The sequence below is a fragment of the Daktulosphaira vitifoliae genome, unplaced genomic scaffold (assembly GCF_025091365.1).
Source record: "Daktulosphaira vitifoliae isolate Bord-2020 unplaced genomic scaffold, ASM2509136v1 Scaffold_5, whole genome shotgun sequence".
Classification (NCBI taxonomy): Eukaryota; Metazoa; Arthropoda; class Insecta; order Hemiptera; family Phylloxeridae; genus Daktulosphaira; species Daktulosphaira vitifoliae.
The window spans coordinates 28973473-28992111 of NW_026099576.1; the positions used below are offsets into that span (position 1 = coordinate 28973473).

The 18639-nt window shown below is 28.4% G+C and overlaps 2 protein-coding genes across 4 annotated transcripts in view; one reads left to right on the plus strand and one right to left on the minus strand.

Annotated features, from left to right (window-relative positions):
• LOC126908685 (uncharacterized protein MCAP_0864-like) overlaps positions 1 to 14770 on the minus strand; it is a 244180-nt gene extending 229410 nt beyond the window's left edge. The window contains exon 1 of the mRNA XM_050690976.1: positions 14440 to 14770. Coding sequence (XP_050546933.1) covers positions 14440 to 14475 — 36 coding nt within the window. The 5' untranslated portion in view covers positions 14476 to 14770. The remainder of the gene's footprint in view (positions 1 to 14439) is intronic.
• A 148-nt stretch (positions 14771 to 14918) lies between these two features.
• The window catches only part of LOC126908689 (uncharacterized), a 107484-nt gene continuing 103763 nt past the window's right edge, over positions 14919 to 18639 (plus strand). For all 3 annotated transcript variants that reach the window (XM_050690989.1, XM_050690988.1, XM_050690987.1), the window contains exon 1: positions 14919 to 15127. The gene's annotated coding sequence lies outside the window, so the exon portion shown is untranslated. The remainder of the gene's footprint in view (positions 15128 to 18639) is intronic.

Here is an 18639-nt window from a genome sequence, read left to right on the forward strand (position 1 = left end):
TTTTTTTTTTTTTTTTTATAGCCTTTATTAAAATGTGTTGTATAGTTATATTTTTAATACGGTTTCTTATTTATAAACGACAATAAAATTTTTGTTATTATTATGCACATAATTTTAAGTTTAAGTTAAAATTTATAAATGTCTATTTTATCACATATACTGACTCATAAAATAGTAATCTCTGGAATCGTTGAATTGTCCAAGTACGATAATAATCATACATGTGCAATATTCGATTCTTTTATTTTACATTTACCGTGTACCTCTAACGTTATCTAAATGGAACTTTTTTGATCCAATAAAGTAATTGTAAATAGAATCATTACCATTTATTGAACATTATTTCTCTTGAAGTCATACTTATTGTTGTCTAGTTAGGTTTAAGAGTTGTTTGTAAATCAGTAAAAGTATTTTTATTTTAAGTTTTTTTTGCGGGGGTTTTATTATTTAATTAATTAAAATGCCACTTCGTGAAAAAAATTTTATAATCGGCCATATGGAACATCATATCAAATCACGGGAAGTAAATTACCATCTAGAGGAGATTGTTTAAAAGTTTTAATGTATAATATGAGATTTACAAAATTAAATTTAAACGAAAGTGCTGCTCTAGTTATAGAAGAATGTTTAGTATTTTGGAAGAAAGCTCGAATACCGACTCAAGAACCTCATAAATGTAAAGACAAGTTGAAAAAGTTGTATGAGGAATGGAGATCATTAACAAAAAATGACAAAAAAATTTCTGAAAATTTAAGACAAAAAGAAAATATGTTTTTAGAAAAAATCAATGATTTATTTGATATAGCCCACCAAAACGCACTCGAATTGATTAAAATTGAAGAAGATAGGCTATTTTTAAATAAGCAAAGAGAAAAAGGACGTCCAGGTTCAATGTTGGGAGTAGATAGAAAACTAAGTGGGATTGAAAAACGAAAATTTACTCGTGAAGAAGAGATTAACACTAGGCGTGAAAAGTATTTAAATACGCCGTCTACGTCAACTGGTAAACTCAATTAAATTAATAAAACATATAATTTTTAATTTTTTAACTTAAGACAGTAAAACTAAAAATCAATACTATATTTCACAGAAATTATACATTATTCAGATTTTGATGAATGCGATATTCATGTAAAATTAAATGAAGAAAAAAACATTCAAAATATTTGAGACGGTATAATTGATGATTTTGAGTCAGTAATGAAGTTTGAAAATGAAGAAAAAATTCCAAATTCTGAAATTGATACAGTTGTAAAACCTAAACGAGCTCGTAAAGAAATTTTAACACCACGATTAGCTGCAGTACTTGATAAGTGTAAAATAAGTGAGAGAGATACGGTCCATTTACTTACAGCTTTTTTGGATGCAGTTTCATTAGATTCAGCTGATTATATAATTAATCGTACATCTATCCGTAAAGCAAGAGATGATTATCGAAGAACTTACTATGAAAAGGTAAGAACAAATTATTTAAGTATAGAAAATAATGTTGTAACAATACATTGGGACACAAAATTATTAAGTAACATTATTGGACAAAAAGTCGATAGATTAGCAGTAATTGCAACGTCCCATGCAGTTGACAAACTTTTAGGAGTACCAGAAATACCCGCTGGAACTGGTTTAGAAATATGCTCCGCTATTTATGAAGTTATTGGTAGCTGGGGATTGATAAATAATATTCAAGCGTTTGTTTTTGATACAACAGCATCTAACACTGGGAAATTTAATGGTGCTTGTTCCTAATTAGAAAGGAAAATTGAACGAGATATATTATTTTTCGGTTGTCCTCATCATATATACGAAATAATATTATCAACAGTTTTTACGATTTGTAAAGTAAGCGTCATGTCAGGACCTGAAATTCCGCTATTTAAAAAATTTAAAAATCAGGGGATACCATTATAAAAACTGATTTTTCTACTGGAATTTCTCATGCTAGAGTTCGACATATTTTAAATAATGATATTGATGAAATTTTAAAGTTTTGTTTTGATAGACTTAATTTATCGTTTACGCGAGATGATTATAAAGAATTTCTTATTTTAATTATTATTTTTTTGGGGGGTGTTCCTCCAGAAGTAATAAAATTTAAAAAACCAGGAGCATACCATTTAGCACGTTGGATGGCTAAAGGTATATACGGCCTAAAAATTTTCTTATTTAGAAATCAGTTTAAGTTAACTAAACTTGAGGAAAATTCTCTCGCAGAACTTAATTGCTTTATTATAAAATGTTACGCTGTGAACTGGTTTACTGCCTCAAACAGTGAAATGGCTCCTTTAAATGACATCAGATTTTTAAGAAAATTGCATGAATATTCTAAAATGAATAAAGATATTTCTGAAGCTACAATTAGAAAATTTTTAAATCATTTATATTATTTGAATGAAGAATGTTTATCTTTTGCATTATTCGATCAAAGAGTAGACGATGATACAAAATTGAAAATGGCTAAAAAATTATGTGAAGACATCTTCGATGAAGAAGATGAAATAGAAGAAGAGATTGAGACCCCCAAAAAACTAATTTTAAAAAAAGGTGACATTCCATTTATTTTTAATGATGACGATAAAACTATTTTAGTTAAACTTGTTCAAAATTTTTTAAAATATTAATATTTGATAATTATGATTACATAATATTTAAAAAATAAGGTTCTTACTATAAATATTAAGTGTTTTTTAAAGTATTTCATTTTTAAATTAAAACATTTGTACATTTTATCGTGAAACTGAATTCTTTAAACCTTATAAAAGCTCTCCAGAGCTTTAATAATCATGATTGTTATTGTTTCAGGAAAATTTTTATTGAGAATCATAAAAGAAACTGTCCTATGAAATGTTGTAAAATGCTCAATACTGTGTATTACAACAATTAAAATCTAATATTGTATTGCACATCTTATATATAAACAAAAATCTTTATAATCTATTAACTGCTTACAAGCAAATAAATAATTTGTCTGTCATAAAATTTAAACATTAATTGTATAAATAATAAAAAGTTCTAAAGTTATAAAAGAAAAATAAGAAATCTTTATTAATTATAAATATCAAAATTAAATGTTTATATCTGAATAAATTAAGTTGGCACCCTTAAATAGCACAAGTGATGAAATTATGATAGCTTTTAATTTAAAAAAAATATGTAGCTAGAAGTATAAAAAAACGGTATCACAGTGGGGTCGCGGACCAGAATGGACGGTAGCATAGTTGGACAAGTATAGATGATATCTGACAGTGATTAAAACCACTATCATAAGAACCGCTTTGAAGCAAATCTTTAGATTGTGTTTAATTTTAAGAAATTGGTAGATTATTTCAAAAGCAACAATAACTCTTATTCCCTTAATTTTATCCCGATTAGTTATTTGATTTATAATTATAATATATGAATAAATAATAATTATAGTAATTAAATTTAGTATGAAATTGATATTCAATAATTTAATAATTATAATATCTCCGTAATTTTTAAGGAGATATTATAAAAATAATAAAGTAGTTGTATATTTCTCTACTTTTAACGCGTATAAAAATTTAAAGGGCATGATGCAATACTTTTCAATAAAAAATTTTACAACAAAGTTATAAGTTTATTACACTGGACTACAAGGAATTTTCATCAGAAATAAAAATATATTTTTCTAAATCAACTTTTTGCGATGTTTTCAAGTGTGCAATTAGACTTTTTCTATGACTTCTAAGTTTTAATAAGTATTTACATATAAAAAAATAATTAAGAACAAAAAAAAATTGTTTTAAATTAATACTGATTTTGATTATTAATATGTTAAAAATAAGGAAAATTACTTATTTAACCTATTTTTTTAATCCTTTAAAGTTAATTTTTGTGAAAGCTTATAGTAAAAAAAAAAACTATTTATTACCATAACTTTTAGCTCAATTTGCAAGTTTGAAATTTTCATTATTAAATAAAAAAAATTATGAGATTAAAAAAATTGTATTGTTAAGATTAATATGCAGTTTGGAAATTTTATAATTACTATTTATAGTAAATTTATCAGAAAAGCTCGATATTTTATTGAATTTTTATCGTAATAGATAACTGATATAGAAATAATAGTAATCTTTTCCTGGTAACAATTGGTGTTTAAAAGATTCTACAATTGAAATATGAACTGAATTAATTTTAACGATTTACTTTAGCTAAAATAACCAATAAAAAAAAACACATCATAGTAAAATTAATACCTGAATTAGTTTCCCATCAAAGCTAAAAAAAAAGATTTTCATTCTATGAGTATTTGAGTAGATGTCAGAGATCTTATCATTAAAAAAAAATCAAAAAAAATTTATCGTGCATTAACATATTGCAAATACAACTAAAATAACAAACAGTTTATTTTATTTTATATTAGTTGCTAAATATAAGAGTTATTAACTAGTTTATTTATTATAATTTAATTATTTTATATCTAATCATTATTCACAGGTACAACTCGATATTATACATTATATAAAAATATTATATTGTTGTCTATAAATAAATGCATGTTCTTATTTTCACAAGTTTACATACATTTTTTCTTTAAAGCTACCATAAAAATAATTTAACAGTTTATTGTTGCCTCTGGTATTATAAAAACCAAAATAAAAATGAATTTTTATGTTAAATCCATATGTTCAAACAAGTTTAAAACTTAAACGGTTGTCAAATAAAAAAGAATACAGAAATTATTCGAATTTTTTTTTACTATCATTTATGTGGTAGATTAATATTTCATTCCTAAAAGAATGAAAAAGAATTTATCTATATACATATTTTGAAGGATTTTTAGAACCAAAAATTATTTTCTTTAACGAAAGTAAATAATTTAATGTACTTCAAAGGAGAGAACCATCAATTGTTTCTATTTATATCTACTTGATTTTTTGTTTCTGAACCCTCGAACTCTACGCCCTGATAGAAATCTTTATCTAAGCGAACTGACTTCACAACACTTTTATTTTGGTTATAACAGAATAACCCTGTAATATTGTAAGGAACTTCGAAATGTGTTTCATAAGAGAAATCCTTAGTGTCTATAATTCAACAACTTCTAATTATGATAATTAGATGTCAAAGTTCTACAATTACATATAAATCATGAATATTATTTGAAATAAAACGTCAAAGTTCGAATATGATGAAATATGTATTAACACTTTATTTTTAATATTACCTTTAATTTTTTAATATATAAATATGTTTTATTTTTGTATTAACTAACATAAATGTTAGTAAATAAAAATTTAAGAATATAAAAATAAATATAATTGAAGTTAAATAATGAATGAGAGATTTTTGTAGACGAGTAGACGATAACTGTAAATAATCAACAAAAAGTCGACAAATTCAAACAAGTTAATTAAAAAGCTAATTCAGTTGAATAATTAATATGCATGAAGTCTACAATTTTCATTGTTTTTTGTCTATACTTTAATTATTTAACTGCCAGCACTGTTTGGAGGGTAAGTTTATGCCTTGTTGCTTAAAATTGTCTTGCTTAAGTATAGAGTATCGGACATAGCTGATGAGTTTTTAGACGGAAGGAAGTAATAACTGTAAATATCTAGTACAACTATTTTAACTTTATAGTAAAAAAAACGTTGGTACTATATTATGTTCAGGCTGTATTTTTTCCATAAAAAAGTCATTGTCGTAACTTTAACACATCTAAATCGGAAGACAATTTTTGTACAATTATACGCAAATAGTTATTACAGCAAAAAACTAAAATGATTATTTTTTTACCAAAATAAATAGTAAAAATATAAATCTCTGTAGAACTAACAAAAAAGAAAAATACAATTTCTTGATTTTACTAATCCTGACATTTTATGGGTTGAAATTACAAACTTAAATTTATCATAAAATCATTTTACTTTGTAATCAATAAATAAAACTTGACACTTCCTAGAAAAAATGTATAGCTTAAATGGAAATATCTATGTGAATTCAATCATTGGTTATTTTTCCTTTGTAAAATAATTAATTTGTTTTTAACCATATATATAATAATTCAGTAAGTTATTGTATTTAGCACACAGTAACACAAATCATATATAACTAAGAAAACGACAGATTTTTTAGCTGGCTTGGCTATATATGTGAAATTTATGGTAAGATGAAGGTATAGTTTGATTGAGAATTCAGATTTTTGTTTTCTGATTCCTTATTTTATTTAATAAAATAGTTTATTTACTGAAAAGTTTGAAATTAAAGTAATTTCATTTAAAGTAAATGGGTTCATAAAACTACCCAGAGCTATATTCTTTCTAAATAAAAAAATCATTAATTTCATAAAATTGAAATTGAGGAAATATCAAAAGCAATATTTTACTTTTGTGTGTAAATAATATAATTTACTACTAGGTAATGTAAATTCCAATAACTAAAATATAAATGAGTAAATTTTTGTTTTAAAAACTTTTACAGGATGACATTTTAAGCATTATCACTCAATTTCTTTTAAAATAATAACTTAATGAGGAAATTTTTTCTGAATTTTTTTAATTAAATATCGAAATATTTTGATTTATCAACAGAGACGTATTTGGGTAGGCGCGTGTACTCCAGGTATTTTTTCCTTCTTTATACAGACTATAAAAATTGTATGCCTTTAAGGATGTCAACTTGTTTTATAAATTGCCATAATGAATATTTAAGTAACTCATACATTAGAAAATTATCTAAAGGAAATAAACGTTAACAATATTTGAACCAGTATTTTTGACGTAAATTAAATTTCTAAATATAGATATGGTTTAACAACTGGGTTTTAACAATGTTTATCATCCGGCATAATTCGCTATGCTTCTTCCATACGGTAGAGTGAGTGATTCATCGTTAACTATTAATTTTTTCTAAAATAATATTACTTAGAAGAATTTTTCGCTTTATATAGTACTATTTATTTCTCAAATTATAAGGGGTTAAATATTTTTTAAGTTTGTCCCTTATCACTTATAAGAGTATCAACTTTATTTGTTTAAATGGCTACATACATATTTTATTAGTTGGATCATTTTATAATATTTAAATTAATAAAAATTATATATTTTTACTTAAAAAAATAAAGTTTATAAGGAATAATTAATGGTCTTAAATATATTTAACCACATAAAAATCAAAAAATAAATAATACTAAACAAAACCAAAAATATTTCTCAAAATCGTTATCATTTCAGAAGAAATATATTGGCTAACGTTAAATCAATTATTCTTTACAGATATGAATACGTTTCGAAATACTGGTTAAAAAGTTATTATCAATCAATAATTTTCTTACTTTAATAATTTTTAATATATAAGCTAATTAAATTTTAAACATACCATTAAAAAATTATAGCTGAAAATTATACAAGTTATAAAGTTATGAAGTGCAGAGTGGATCACGAGAATCGAGTAAATGTTTTGTTATTCTGTTTTTGGCCCTATTCCTGTGATATACTCTGTATTTAATGATTGATAAACGAAGAAATACATGTTGAACTAAAAATACATTTTTTGACATAATAATTATTTTTAAACAAATCTAGTGGCTAACATTAAAAGAATCAGAATGAAATAAATGTAATAATACTTAATGTGATTTGAAAATGTAATCATATTCTTACGAAAATATTCTTAATAATGAAATCGTTTTAAGGATATGGGTATATAAATTACAAAAGTAGAAACTCCAATTACTATCAGAGGTATTTTATACACCATTGTTTAGCTGGCTCATTTATAGAAGCGATTTCCTGCAAGTACGTTATTAATGTTCTATGGAAAGTTGTAGGTGTATAGTTATCAGATATTGTGTCTAAAATCGTAACAGATTATTCCCAAGCTACTAACACAATTTGGAAGATTGTATTTAAGCCATTAACTTATTATATGATAATGGTTCCAAACGTTTAACATAAATGATACGTACTACCAGAATATTGATATTTATATTATTTCAGTGTAAATAATAATACTTCAAAGGATAAAATCAACCGAGTAAAATAAAATACTAGCTATTTGGAATTATATTCATATAAAAATGTTTATTTTTAAATAATTTCTAATAAATATTTATCAAGACTCCAATACTGGACAAATTAATTCCTACACTTAAAATATTTCAGGGATCCCTTTAATTTTAAGTTTTATTATTATTTAAATTAACGTTAAATTTAAATTTATAAAATTATGTACGAAAATGATCTATGACTTGCTTTATTGTTCAAACAAAAATAGAAAAAAATATATATAATTATAAGAGAAACCCGTTAGTTGATGAGTTTAACTCTATTGTGTCGTCCTTTTACTTTATTCGCTCTTTTACATACTGGAACGTAAAGGTGAAACGTATAATTTATATCTTTAGATAATTGTTTTGTGTTGTTAAATTTTTTTTGGGCAAATTACTTCGTCGTTTTATTTTATTATTATTATGGGTTTATATTTTTTAAACACAAGTTTATTGTTTGAAATTTGAAATGCTCGTTTATATAAATAGCTATTTGCACGGTTATCTTTTAAATAAAAAAAAAAAGAAAGAGGAAATGTTGACTTTTATAAATCACCTGAATTATACATGATTTATTTCTGCATGAGCTAAAATTTAAAAGCATGTTTATTCCCTTGAAATCGAGACTGAATATTATAAGTTTACTAATGAGTACGACTGGTAACACGGCATACAGTTTTCCCACGAAACGTTATTCGGTCGGTTAGTTCTAATGATTAACCGGCAAAATTAATTTTGATAGTTAAACACGTGAGTTTATCTAGAAATTATACGCAGTACATTATTATGTATAATATAAAACCGGTAGTCTGAAAATGTTTTCAGTTTCCATGGTAGTAGTTGAAACTCGTCGCATTATCTAGTCAACTTAAGATACTATATATAAACACGGTAAACTCTTTAACTTGCAGAGTGTAACACAAAGCTTGGTAGTTTTGTTTCTATGAATTAGAAATTGCAGCGGTGTCCAATTAGATTAACGCTGAGACGAGATAAAATTGTATCCTTTTAATCGCAGTTTATCAAATCTATTCAACCGACTTCATTTCAGTAATAATTGCGCATTTTCACAACACCTACTCACAACTTCAATTACGACGCGATAAGAAAGCGTTAAAAATCTCCTGTGCTACATAAATGCATTGTTTTAATTAGCTAAAGTTTCTTAGTGTTGTGCGGCCATTTTGTGATAACACTAATCATTCAACCGTAATACTAACCTCAAATCTCACTATGGCAGTTATTATATTTATTATCGTCATAATTTATGCACATTTCCGGGATGTACATTTTATGGCTTCAAAATATAATATTTGATATGGAATTACTGAAATTTCAATCGTACAAAGGTTAAATATTGTTTTAAGTCTATAAATATGACTTGAATTCAGGAAATATTTTTGTTCGAAAAAGGTTTTGAGATTTTCAGTGTTCTTTTTGCTTTTTCCTAGTCTACCCGATTTCAAAAAAGACGTAATTCACTGTCGGTATGAGTATAATGTTTCGATTTACTACTTTTCCACGTCCCATCAGATAAAAGCGTTATCGTTTCTTTATAGTGTTAAGCTGTTACTTTCGGAAAGCCACGAATGTGTGATTCGTTGTTCCCTTAAGTGTAGTTTTTAGGAGTCCATTCCACCAGTTGTGCACCATGTTTACCTTTTAGTGATTTATATGAGTAAGCTACGCCAAGTAAAACACATAAATTGCTAGTAAATTGATGAAAGTTCATTGTGCCATTATTGCAAACGACTGCATTTAGAGTTTGGAGATGAAATAATAATTGTAATGTTTTGTCATTTTAATGTCTATTTATTGACTGATGTGTTCAAAACAATAAAAAATTAACCTTAGTGAAAAAACTTTAGCTATATTAAACGCATTTTTCTTATTTGAAGGATAGTAAATGCTTATTTTGGGTTTTTTTTAAGAAATTCAAGGTTGGAGATCATGGAAAATCATATTTTTTTTAAACCTACAAGAACCCAAGTAATGGGTTTTGTCTTTTTGTCAAAAAGTAAACAGACGCATGTTACACAGCAAGGACATTATTTTATTTTTTTCTCTGTTTGTAATACACTTTAGCTTAGGCGTTATCACTGAAACTCGTTTCCTTTAAACGTCACCCTCTTTTGTGTCTCTAAGGTGCGTTTGAAGTCAAAAGATCCCTATTTAGCACGTTTAGTGTCCGCATAGATATGACCTATTTGTTGTCTTTTCATCTGTATACAGAACGCATAAAAAGTGTGAGAAGGGTAAACTTATCATCGAAGTATAGAATAACACAGTTTCTGAAAAAAAAAATGTTAAGTATTTTTTTTAAATAAAAAGACCTTTCTCTTTCATAATGTCTCTTTAAAAATTCAACTTTGTTTTGTGAATAATATATTAATTTCAAAATAAATATTTATTTTTAATGGAAAGGCGGTTGATGAAAGGTAGTGGACGCAATGATATGAAATGTCATCTTAAATTTGTGCACTTGCCTATGTGAAATTATGCTTTATAGTTCTTGTTGTTGTCTAATTTATTCATAAAATTTCAAGAAATATTTATGTACAACGTTTATATGTGTTTATGGGGTGTTCAAAAAGTAAGGAAACAGGTCAATTTTTGTAAACGACGAAAACAATAAAAATACATTTCTCTACTTATTGAACTTCTATATATAAATGTGAATGAATATCACCTAAGAAAAATAAATTTAGTATATAATGTTTAAACAGCAAAATTTAATTGTTTTGATAAAATATCATTAAAAATTGATATTTTAACAGTAATAAATTTATAGCACTTCTACACATGTTTATGTTGTTATAATTAGTAATTATTCTTTATCCCTGAGCATTTTATTGCATTCAATTCTTAAGAATAATAAAAAGTATTTGAAATTTGTTTGCATAAGAGCCTCGACAAGAGACGAACTTGTTAGTAATTTTGTTTCTTTTATGGAAGCTGATAATAATAAGATCCAAAACTTGAGTTTCTGTTGTGACATTTAGCTACAGTGCAAATGAAATACGACTTACATATAGATAACACGACAGCTTTTCCTTTCCTCCCTCTTCCTAAGTTTAAGGACATTCACAGAGAATTACAAAAGAAAAATTGCAAAGTATAAATTATGTAGTTCAGCGGTTTCTACATATTCGCCTAAATGATGTGTAGCAAACAGCTTTTTCCTTTTATCGCAATTCTGACTCATGCAGATATAAGAAGAGCCCATACATTTCTTACATGTCATTAAAAATATTACATATCTAAAAAATATTTTAGAAAAAAAAATGTATCATTATTTTAACAATTATTGTAAGAAAATTGACTTATCGTTTTATTTTGAACATCAATTTCCTTAGGTTGTTCATTTTTTTTCACATTGACACGAGTAATAATACTTAAGTGTACACACGTGTTCACGCAACTATATATGAAGGACTTATATAATTTACACAACAGTAGGGGAGGGTGGGGCAAGTTGACAATTTTATGCTTTAATGTGTAAAAATAACGAAAAAACCAATTTTTCTCATTTCATTTTTATTTAAAAACGTTTCCTAGTAGCGCTCCTTTAATTCGAATAAGACTTGAAATTTCAAAGACTTTTTATTAGTGATATTTGATTTCAAATGTATAAATTTTTTTATTTGTATTTATTTACGCTCAAGTTAAAACTTTACGTTGTAAAACAACAATATTATATAGTTTTTGCGAATAATTTAGAAATGAAATTTACGACGAACATAAGTGTTCAAGTTTATAAAAATTATTTTTTAAATATTTGTCATTATTTGATTAATATGTTTTAAATATTTTCATAAAAAAATCGCAATCTTCACTATATTTTTTCAAACCCAAGAAGATCATCTATCCTCAAGCGTCCACTTGTCTCGCCTCTTTCATACAATTTTCTGTTTCTCGTGCAAAATATTTAGATTGAAAAAAGTCATGAATTAAAAAAAGGAAAAAGAAGATAAATCAATTCTATAATAAAAAATCTCAATAATAAATTTGTATTATTATGGAAAATACAACAAAATATTTCATGTCATTAAATAGCGACGTCAACTGAAATATCCAGTTTCATTTGAAATAAAATTGAAACTTTTTACTTATTAAAGCACCGCTGTGGCGCAATGTTGATATAAAAATTATATTTCATCAGAATAGTATAGAACTCTTAATTCAAAATTATCTATTTTCTTCTGAAGAATATCCCTCTAAATTAACATATCGAATATCATGTAATTGAATTATTAAAATATTCATATTTTGAGATTTTCTTATTCACTGAAGGAATGCTAATAATATCAGGTATCTAAACATTATTTATAAACCAAATATTGTCCTGATGATTATACGAAAATAAACATCATACTTCATCTTGTTCGTAAATAAATAACTTAAATTAAATAATTTGAAACTATAGGTTTTCTTAGATATTGATTAGGCTAGATAAAATCAGTAATAAATGAAATATATTTTACGTTCATAAATGTAACAGAAAAAACGAAAAAAATTTAGGTACACCAGATGTTTACGTTGCATGAAATATAAACAATTTTCTTAGCCTCCGGTAAGGACACTGTGTTTTATCAAGCTGAGAAAAGCATTGTTGTTTGGATAATACTTAAAAAAATGTACAGCATACAACCGCAGCTGGAGACGTGATTTTAACTAGAAAGAAAACGAAGTACCAATGTAATATCTCGTTGTTACAACTTATTGTACAATTGAATAAATGGGCATGTGAAGTAATTCCGTAACGGTTGTAGTTTTCTTATTTTCTATGTAGGTACAGGGATAAAAGACCAAAGCATTTTTAGAACGAAACCCGGGTAATGATCGTTTGAAAAGTGTCTTGTCGGATGAAATGTCGTATGAACAGAAATAAGCTTATAATCAGATGTAATCAAAAAAGTTTTCTTACGATTATGCGTGTTCAAAAGTCCAAAGAAAAAAAAAAGATAATGTAAAATATTTTACTGTACTTTAATCAGAGTAAAAATGAGTATATCTTTGAATTATTACAAATTTTAATAATACGAATTAAAATCAAGTCGGTGTAGTAATTTGAAGAGAATTTTAATTTAAAAAATATGTCAGTTCAGTATTCAGTGTGAAAGACTAAAAAACGGTTATTATAATAGTTTTTTTTTTTTTTTTAATACTTTCTTTCTATGTAATTTTTTTTTACGTTTATTTTATAAAACACTTTTTTTTTAACTAAATCATATTTTCCTGTTAACCAATAAATTTTATGGAATAAGTTTACTCGGGAACACTTGCAATAGCTTAATGCCAGGCTAACAATGTAAAACTTTTATTTAACAATTAAGTAAAATAATGGTTTTTGTTTAGGCGTTTCAATTATCCTAAGTAGGAATTTGTAACAATCTATTATTGTAAACTATTATTTTTAAATGTATAAAACGATTCGCTTGAAAATCTAGAAAAGTGGTTGGAAAAATGTCGTCTTTAAAATGAACTGAAATCTTTTTAAATGAGCAACTCGTGTCATTACGATATTTTTACAATATTGAATTCAATGTTTTATAAGATTTACCTTTTTACTACCAATAGTATGAAAAGTACATTTTTATAGTTCTCACATAAAATGCTCTACATATATTCCACTAAAACGTCATCATATATTTACTTCCTGTCTAAAATAAGTATAAAAGTAATAAATTATCAGCTCTTCTCGGTGTGCCCGTGCTTGAAATGCATATCCATTTCGAGTAAAATGCAAGTGTATTCGATCGGTTTCAGTGTAAAATTCTTTTTTTCATTTCTAGTAGATAATCTTGAATTTTTATTTTTACTCGTTGCGTTAAAAAAACCATAAGAAAAATAAATCTCAATCAAAACTGACATTGACAATGGTAGATAATGTAATGTATTTCTCAAATAGAAAATAGAGACAATGCTTCGTCCGTGAAAAGAAAAGTCAAATAATAATAACGTAAGACATTTCTATTATGTTTTTATCCTTAACTGCGGTGTTGGAAAAAATCGATTCTTTTTGTCCTAATACAAATTAATTTTGAAATTTATCACAGTTTTTTAATTAAAAGTGAAAATTTATTTGTAGTATTTATAAAAACCCAATAGCTCTACGAATTATTTGATAGTTATTTTTTTAGGTTTTTATTTAAAATATAATTTAGATTTTTTTAGTTACTAACATCATAACAGTAGTAAAATTACCAAAAGTTAACCATAGACTTATTGTCAGCCAAAGTTTATGTTTTGTTGATTTTTACTCGGTTAAAATAAAATATATATGAAATTGTCGATTGAAAATGCTTCAATGAGCTTTTAAACATCTCATCGGAAAATATATTAAAGAAATATAATTGGAAAACTATGCTGAAGTAGATGTTAAAATCGAAAGTATTTATACCGTGAAAACAGAAAATTGTACTTACTTGCAGCAAGTCAAATTCGTCAATCGATTTTCGCATGTCATTCGTTTATGCTCGAGAGATTTGATTTTCTTGACAGAATCGTTGGCGATAAGTATATGACACTAGCGTAAACATCAATTGTAGTTAATAGTTTTAGTATATTAAAAAAAATTATATTTAAAAAAATAAACAATTTCTAGCATTGGCCGTAGCTGTCACCGCAACGTGCCGGCGGTCGTTGTTTTTATTTTACTATGCAACAACGGAGCGGCGAGGGCAAGTTTTGAACGAGGAGAGGATGTGGCGGCGGCGGCGGCTTCCCCACAGTAAGAGGGACAAGAGCATCGTCGGTTGTCTGATTACGGAGAGTGTGTGTGTGTGTATGCGCGCGCTAGCGAGACTGCTCTGCGGTGGTGGTGCCGCTGGCGACTTTGGGAAACGGGCTCCCTTCGCTGCCACAGTTATCGTACACATATACACGCACACCACAACGCCGAGTGGTAGTCAATCCGGTCGAGCTTTTAGCGTCGCACGCGCCCAACACGCCTTTGTCCGTCTGCGTTTCGAACTTATCCGAGTGCGCGCCACAATTGCGGTTGTTTTTTTCTTGAACCGCTCGCTGACATTTCAATATTGTGTTTCTCTAATCAAACCTCAACCGCAGCACAGTGTTCAGGACTTACCCGTTCACGGGCCCGGAAAATTTCAGGTAAAATTCGAGATAAACGATTATCTCCCGTTGTAATTAAATATCAAATTGTCGATTTTCCATAGCCTTTTGTGTTGCTGTTGAGCACGAGACATTAAAAACTAAATAAAATTAACGACGACAAGCGGTTAAAGGTTTAACGAAATGGGAAATTTTTATAACGAATTGAATTGTAATTAACATAATTTTTTTTTTTTTTTGCTATATCCAGGCGCGTGTAAAATGTTTGAACCGAGAAATAAGTATTTTAATTGGATTTTCAGCGTGTACGAAAGTTTATGTTATTTTTTTAACAATACGTTTTTTCGAGCTTAGGAACAAAAGCAATTAGCGAAAAGCGTTCGAGTTTACTTGTACGGTTTTTGTCGCAGTCCAGGGACGTTTTCGGGGTGCTTACACGTACTTGTACTTGAGTCAATTTGATGATTACCACCTGAGCCCATCCCTCGAGATACGGTTGCATACGCGCTCATTGTAGGCAATCTCAAATGCTAAAGCCGTACACTGTCAAATGTACCGATTTCGGCAACCCCACCTCCTAATCGAGCCTCAGAAGTTCAATTCCAGTGTACTCGATGACATTATTCCAACAAGATTTAGATATTCGAAAAGTTTTTACGGATGCACGAAATGCGATCATTAATCATAATTTTTATGGCAGATATTTGAAATGCATAATAACGAGCGACGAAAACGTTATTTTTTTTTTTAATGAAATTGATAAAAAAATATTAGCACAAAATTATGCTTCGTAATATTTTACTGTCATAGTTAAATTGTACTTTCTACAGTGCCCCGAAACAGTCGTAGTTTCATTTGAACGAGTCCAACTCTAGTAATTAGTCTTTTGGTTAAAACTTACAACGGCATTGTGTTTTATTTTGCATTTAACTTTGTTAAGAATTTTCATAATTCTCTTACCGCGTGTATTTATTAATCCACACTGTATGCAAAAGTTCACGGTTTTAAAATTAATATTCTGGAAAACTTATTACATTGAAGAAGTAAATAAGAGAACAACTCGGTCATTAAATTATGCACGTGCGTTTGTCGCCGTTTCCTTCAAAGGTGTCGGGCGATGAAAAAAATTAATGAAAAACGAATTAAATTAAAGAAAAACGGGTATTGATTTAAAAACAATGGAATTGTAGCATAAGAATCGCCGTAGGATTTCAAAGCAACGCAATAATAAGTTGAATTTCGTGCGAATAGTTTAATCTCAGAGCCGATTATTTAAGCCCAGGCTTAAGTTATATTTTAATTCTTTCTCGTTTATAGATAATGTATTTATTAGTTGAATAATAATTATCGATTGGTTAGTTATCGTCGAGAAGGTACAAAAAGCAAAGAATCGTAAAACAGGATTAGTAAACTTTTGTTCGGCAACTAAATTAATTGCAATACTGCTCGCATCTTGCCCGGCGTTCGATCAATATGAAACTGGTATAATAATAATAATAATAATAAAAAAAGGACCCGTAAGCAATGATTCGTCGAAATTCGGAAACGATTAATTCCAACAAATAAAACTCTTACAAAAAAACGGATAAAAAAAGAACAAAACGTTAAAGTTTATGATCATTGTTTTAGTATTTGGTCACTCGCGCATTCTTGAACCTAATTTTTTTTCTGATGACCAGGAAAATAGTTCGAAATTGCCCCAGAAAAGATATTGGATGTAATCGACCGGAATTAGCAATTGCTAAAAAAAACGTTCGCCAAAGTACCACCCGCTTGTATTAAAATGCAACAAAATACCTAAGGCATCTTACGCCCCCGCCGCGTTCAATAATGACGACAATAATAACAATATTAAAATTCCTCGGGCCGCTATCATAATTCATATTCACTTATAGTAGCGAGACGATATATTATAATTATTATTATTGCTGCCGGTGGTGTGGATATTATGAATAATTTGGCGAGTATAATTTTCACGGGAGAAACGCGCGAACCTCGTTTTTAATTGAAAAACATGATGGATGAACAAATTTAGGGCGTTTTTAATAAGAAAAAAATCCACCGACAACCATCGACCGTACTTTGTCATTGTTTATTTTTTGAACATTTGTTCATATTCAAACGGATCACGTTTTTAAAATAATTATTAAAAACACGAGTGGCACATAGGAACGATGTACTCTATAACTGTTGTGTCTTCGGCGCTTGATAACGTGTTCGGTTTCAACTTTTGACGGCTAAATTCTGTTTTATTGCGACTTGACGGCGCAAATTATTCACCTCGAAACACAGGACCATTTGTAACATGTGTTAGACGTATTAAATTTTTTAAGACCGTTCAAACCCGACTATCACACGCATATTAATGATGGTGGCCACTACCATTTAAGGTCGATTTAATAAAACGAGCTCCGTTGGGGTTAATCTCCGGGGACGGGCACATGTCTATCAAAATCCTCGTTAGCCGCGCCAAAGCTTTTATGCCGCTCTTAAACGTGAAACGGCAAAGGCTGCGTCAGAGCATTAAACAACAGGCCGATGAGTTGTTGCGAACTGCGTTTTGCTCGGTGCCGGCCGGATGCGTGTACCCCGCGATCGCAATTTGAGGGGGCGAGGGTGTTTATCGCCGGCGATGTCGTAAAAATTTGTTTTGCCAAGAAAACGAGAGTACATTTGCACGCCAAAGTCGTCATGGACCGGCTGCTCCATCGTTTGCCGTGGCGATAAAATTAAAAGCACCAAAAATAATACCCGAGGGTTTGAGATTAAGGAAAACGGTGGTCCCAGTTGCAATTCCAGAAAGCTTTTTAAGTAGTGTAATAATATTTTTCTTTCTCCCTTTCCCCCCCCCCCCCCCCCCGTTGTTGTCGGACCGAACGTTTTGTTACGCTCTCAGTTTTTGTTTTTTTTTTATCCGACTCGTACGAGGGCGAAACGTTATGATACCGGACGCCGGGAAACACCCTAAGATCTCTACCGTTCTATTATGTCCCACAATAACAATTTACTCGTTGGCATTACTCAGTACACGTATGTCGGCAAATGCCGTTTTCCAGGTACTAAACCGTTGGGCTTTTCTAAGTGTTTTCGTCCGGCGAAAATATCGCGCCCGTTCTATTTGTTATTATAATTGAACGGGCTTTTGATTGTCAATGTTGGTCAACTGCAAAACACACCATAGTCGTAGTAAGTGGAGTGTCATTTTTGTTGCACTGTAATTTCACGATGATCCGATTCGTGTAATATAATTGAACGGGAGTTTCGTGGAAATGACTTGGATTGTCGCGTGACTGTGAATCTTTAAATTGCAGTCAATCAAGTAATTCGGTTACACAGTGGCTTTTACACAAACACATCGCAAAATGGTGTACTTGTGCAACCCTATTAAACGATTGATATCTATCTTAAATTTACTGTATTCCAAAAAGGTATTAACAGCAAAGGCTTCCAATGATGATATAAATTTAATACATTGAAACACAGTTTAATAGTGATTTATTAAAAACAAAATGCCGTGTTGAGTCACTCATCGAATAATTTATTAATATTTG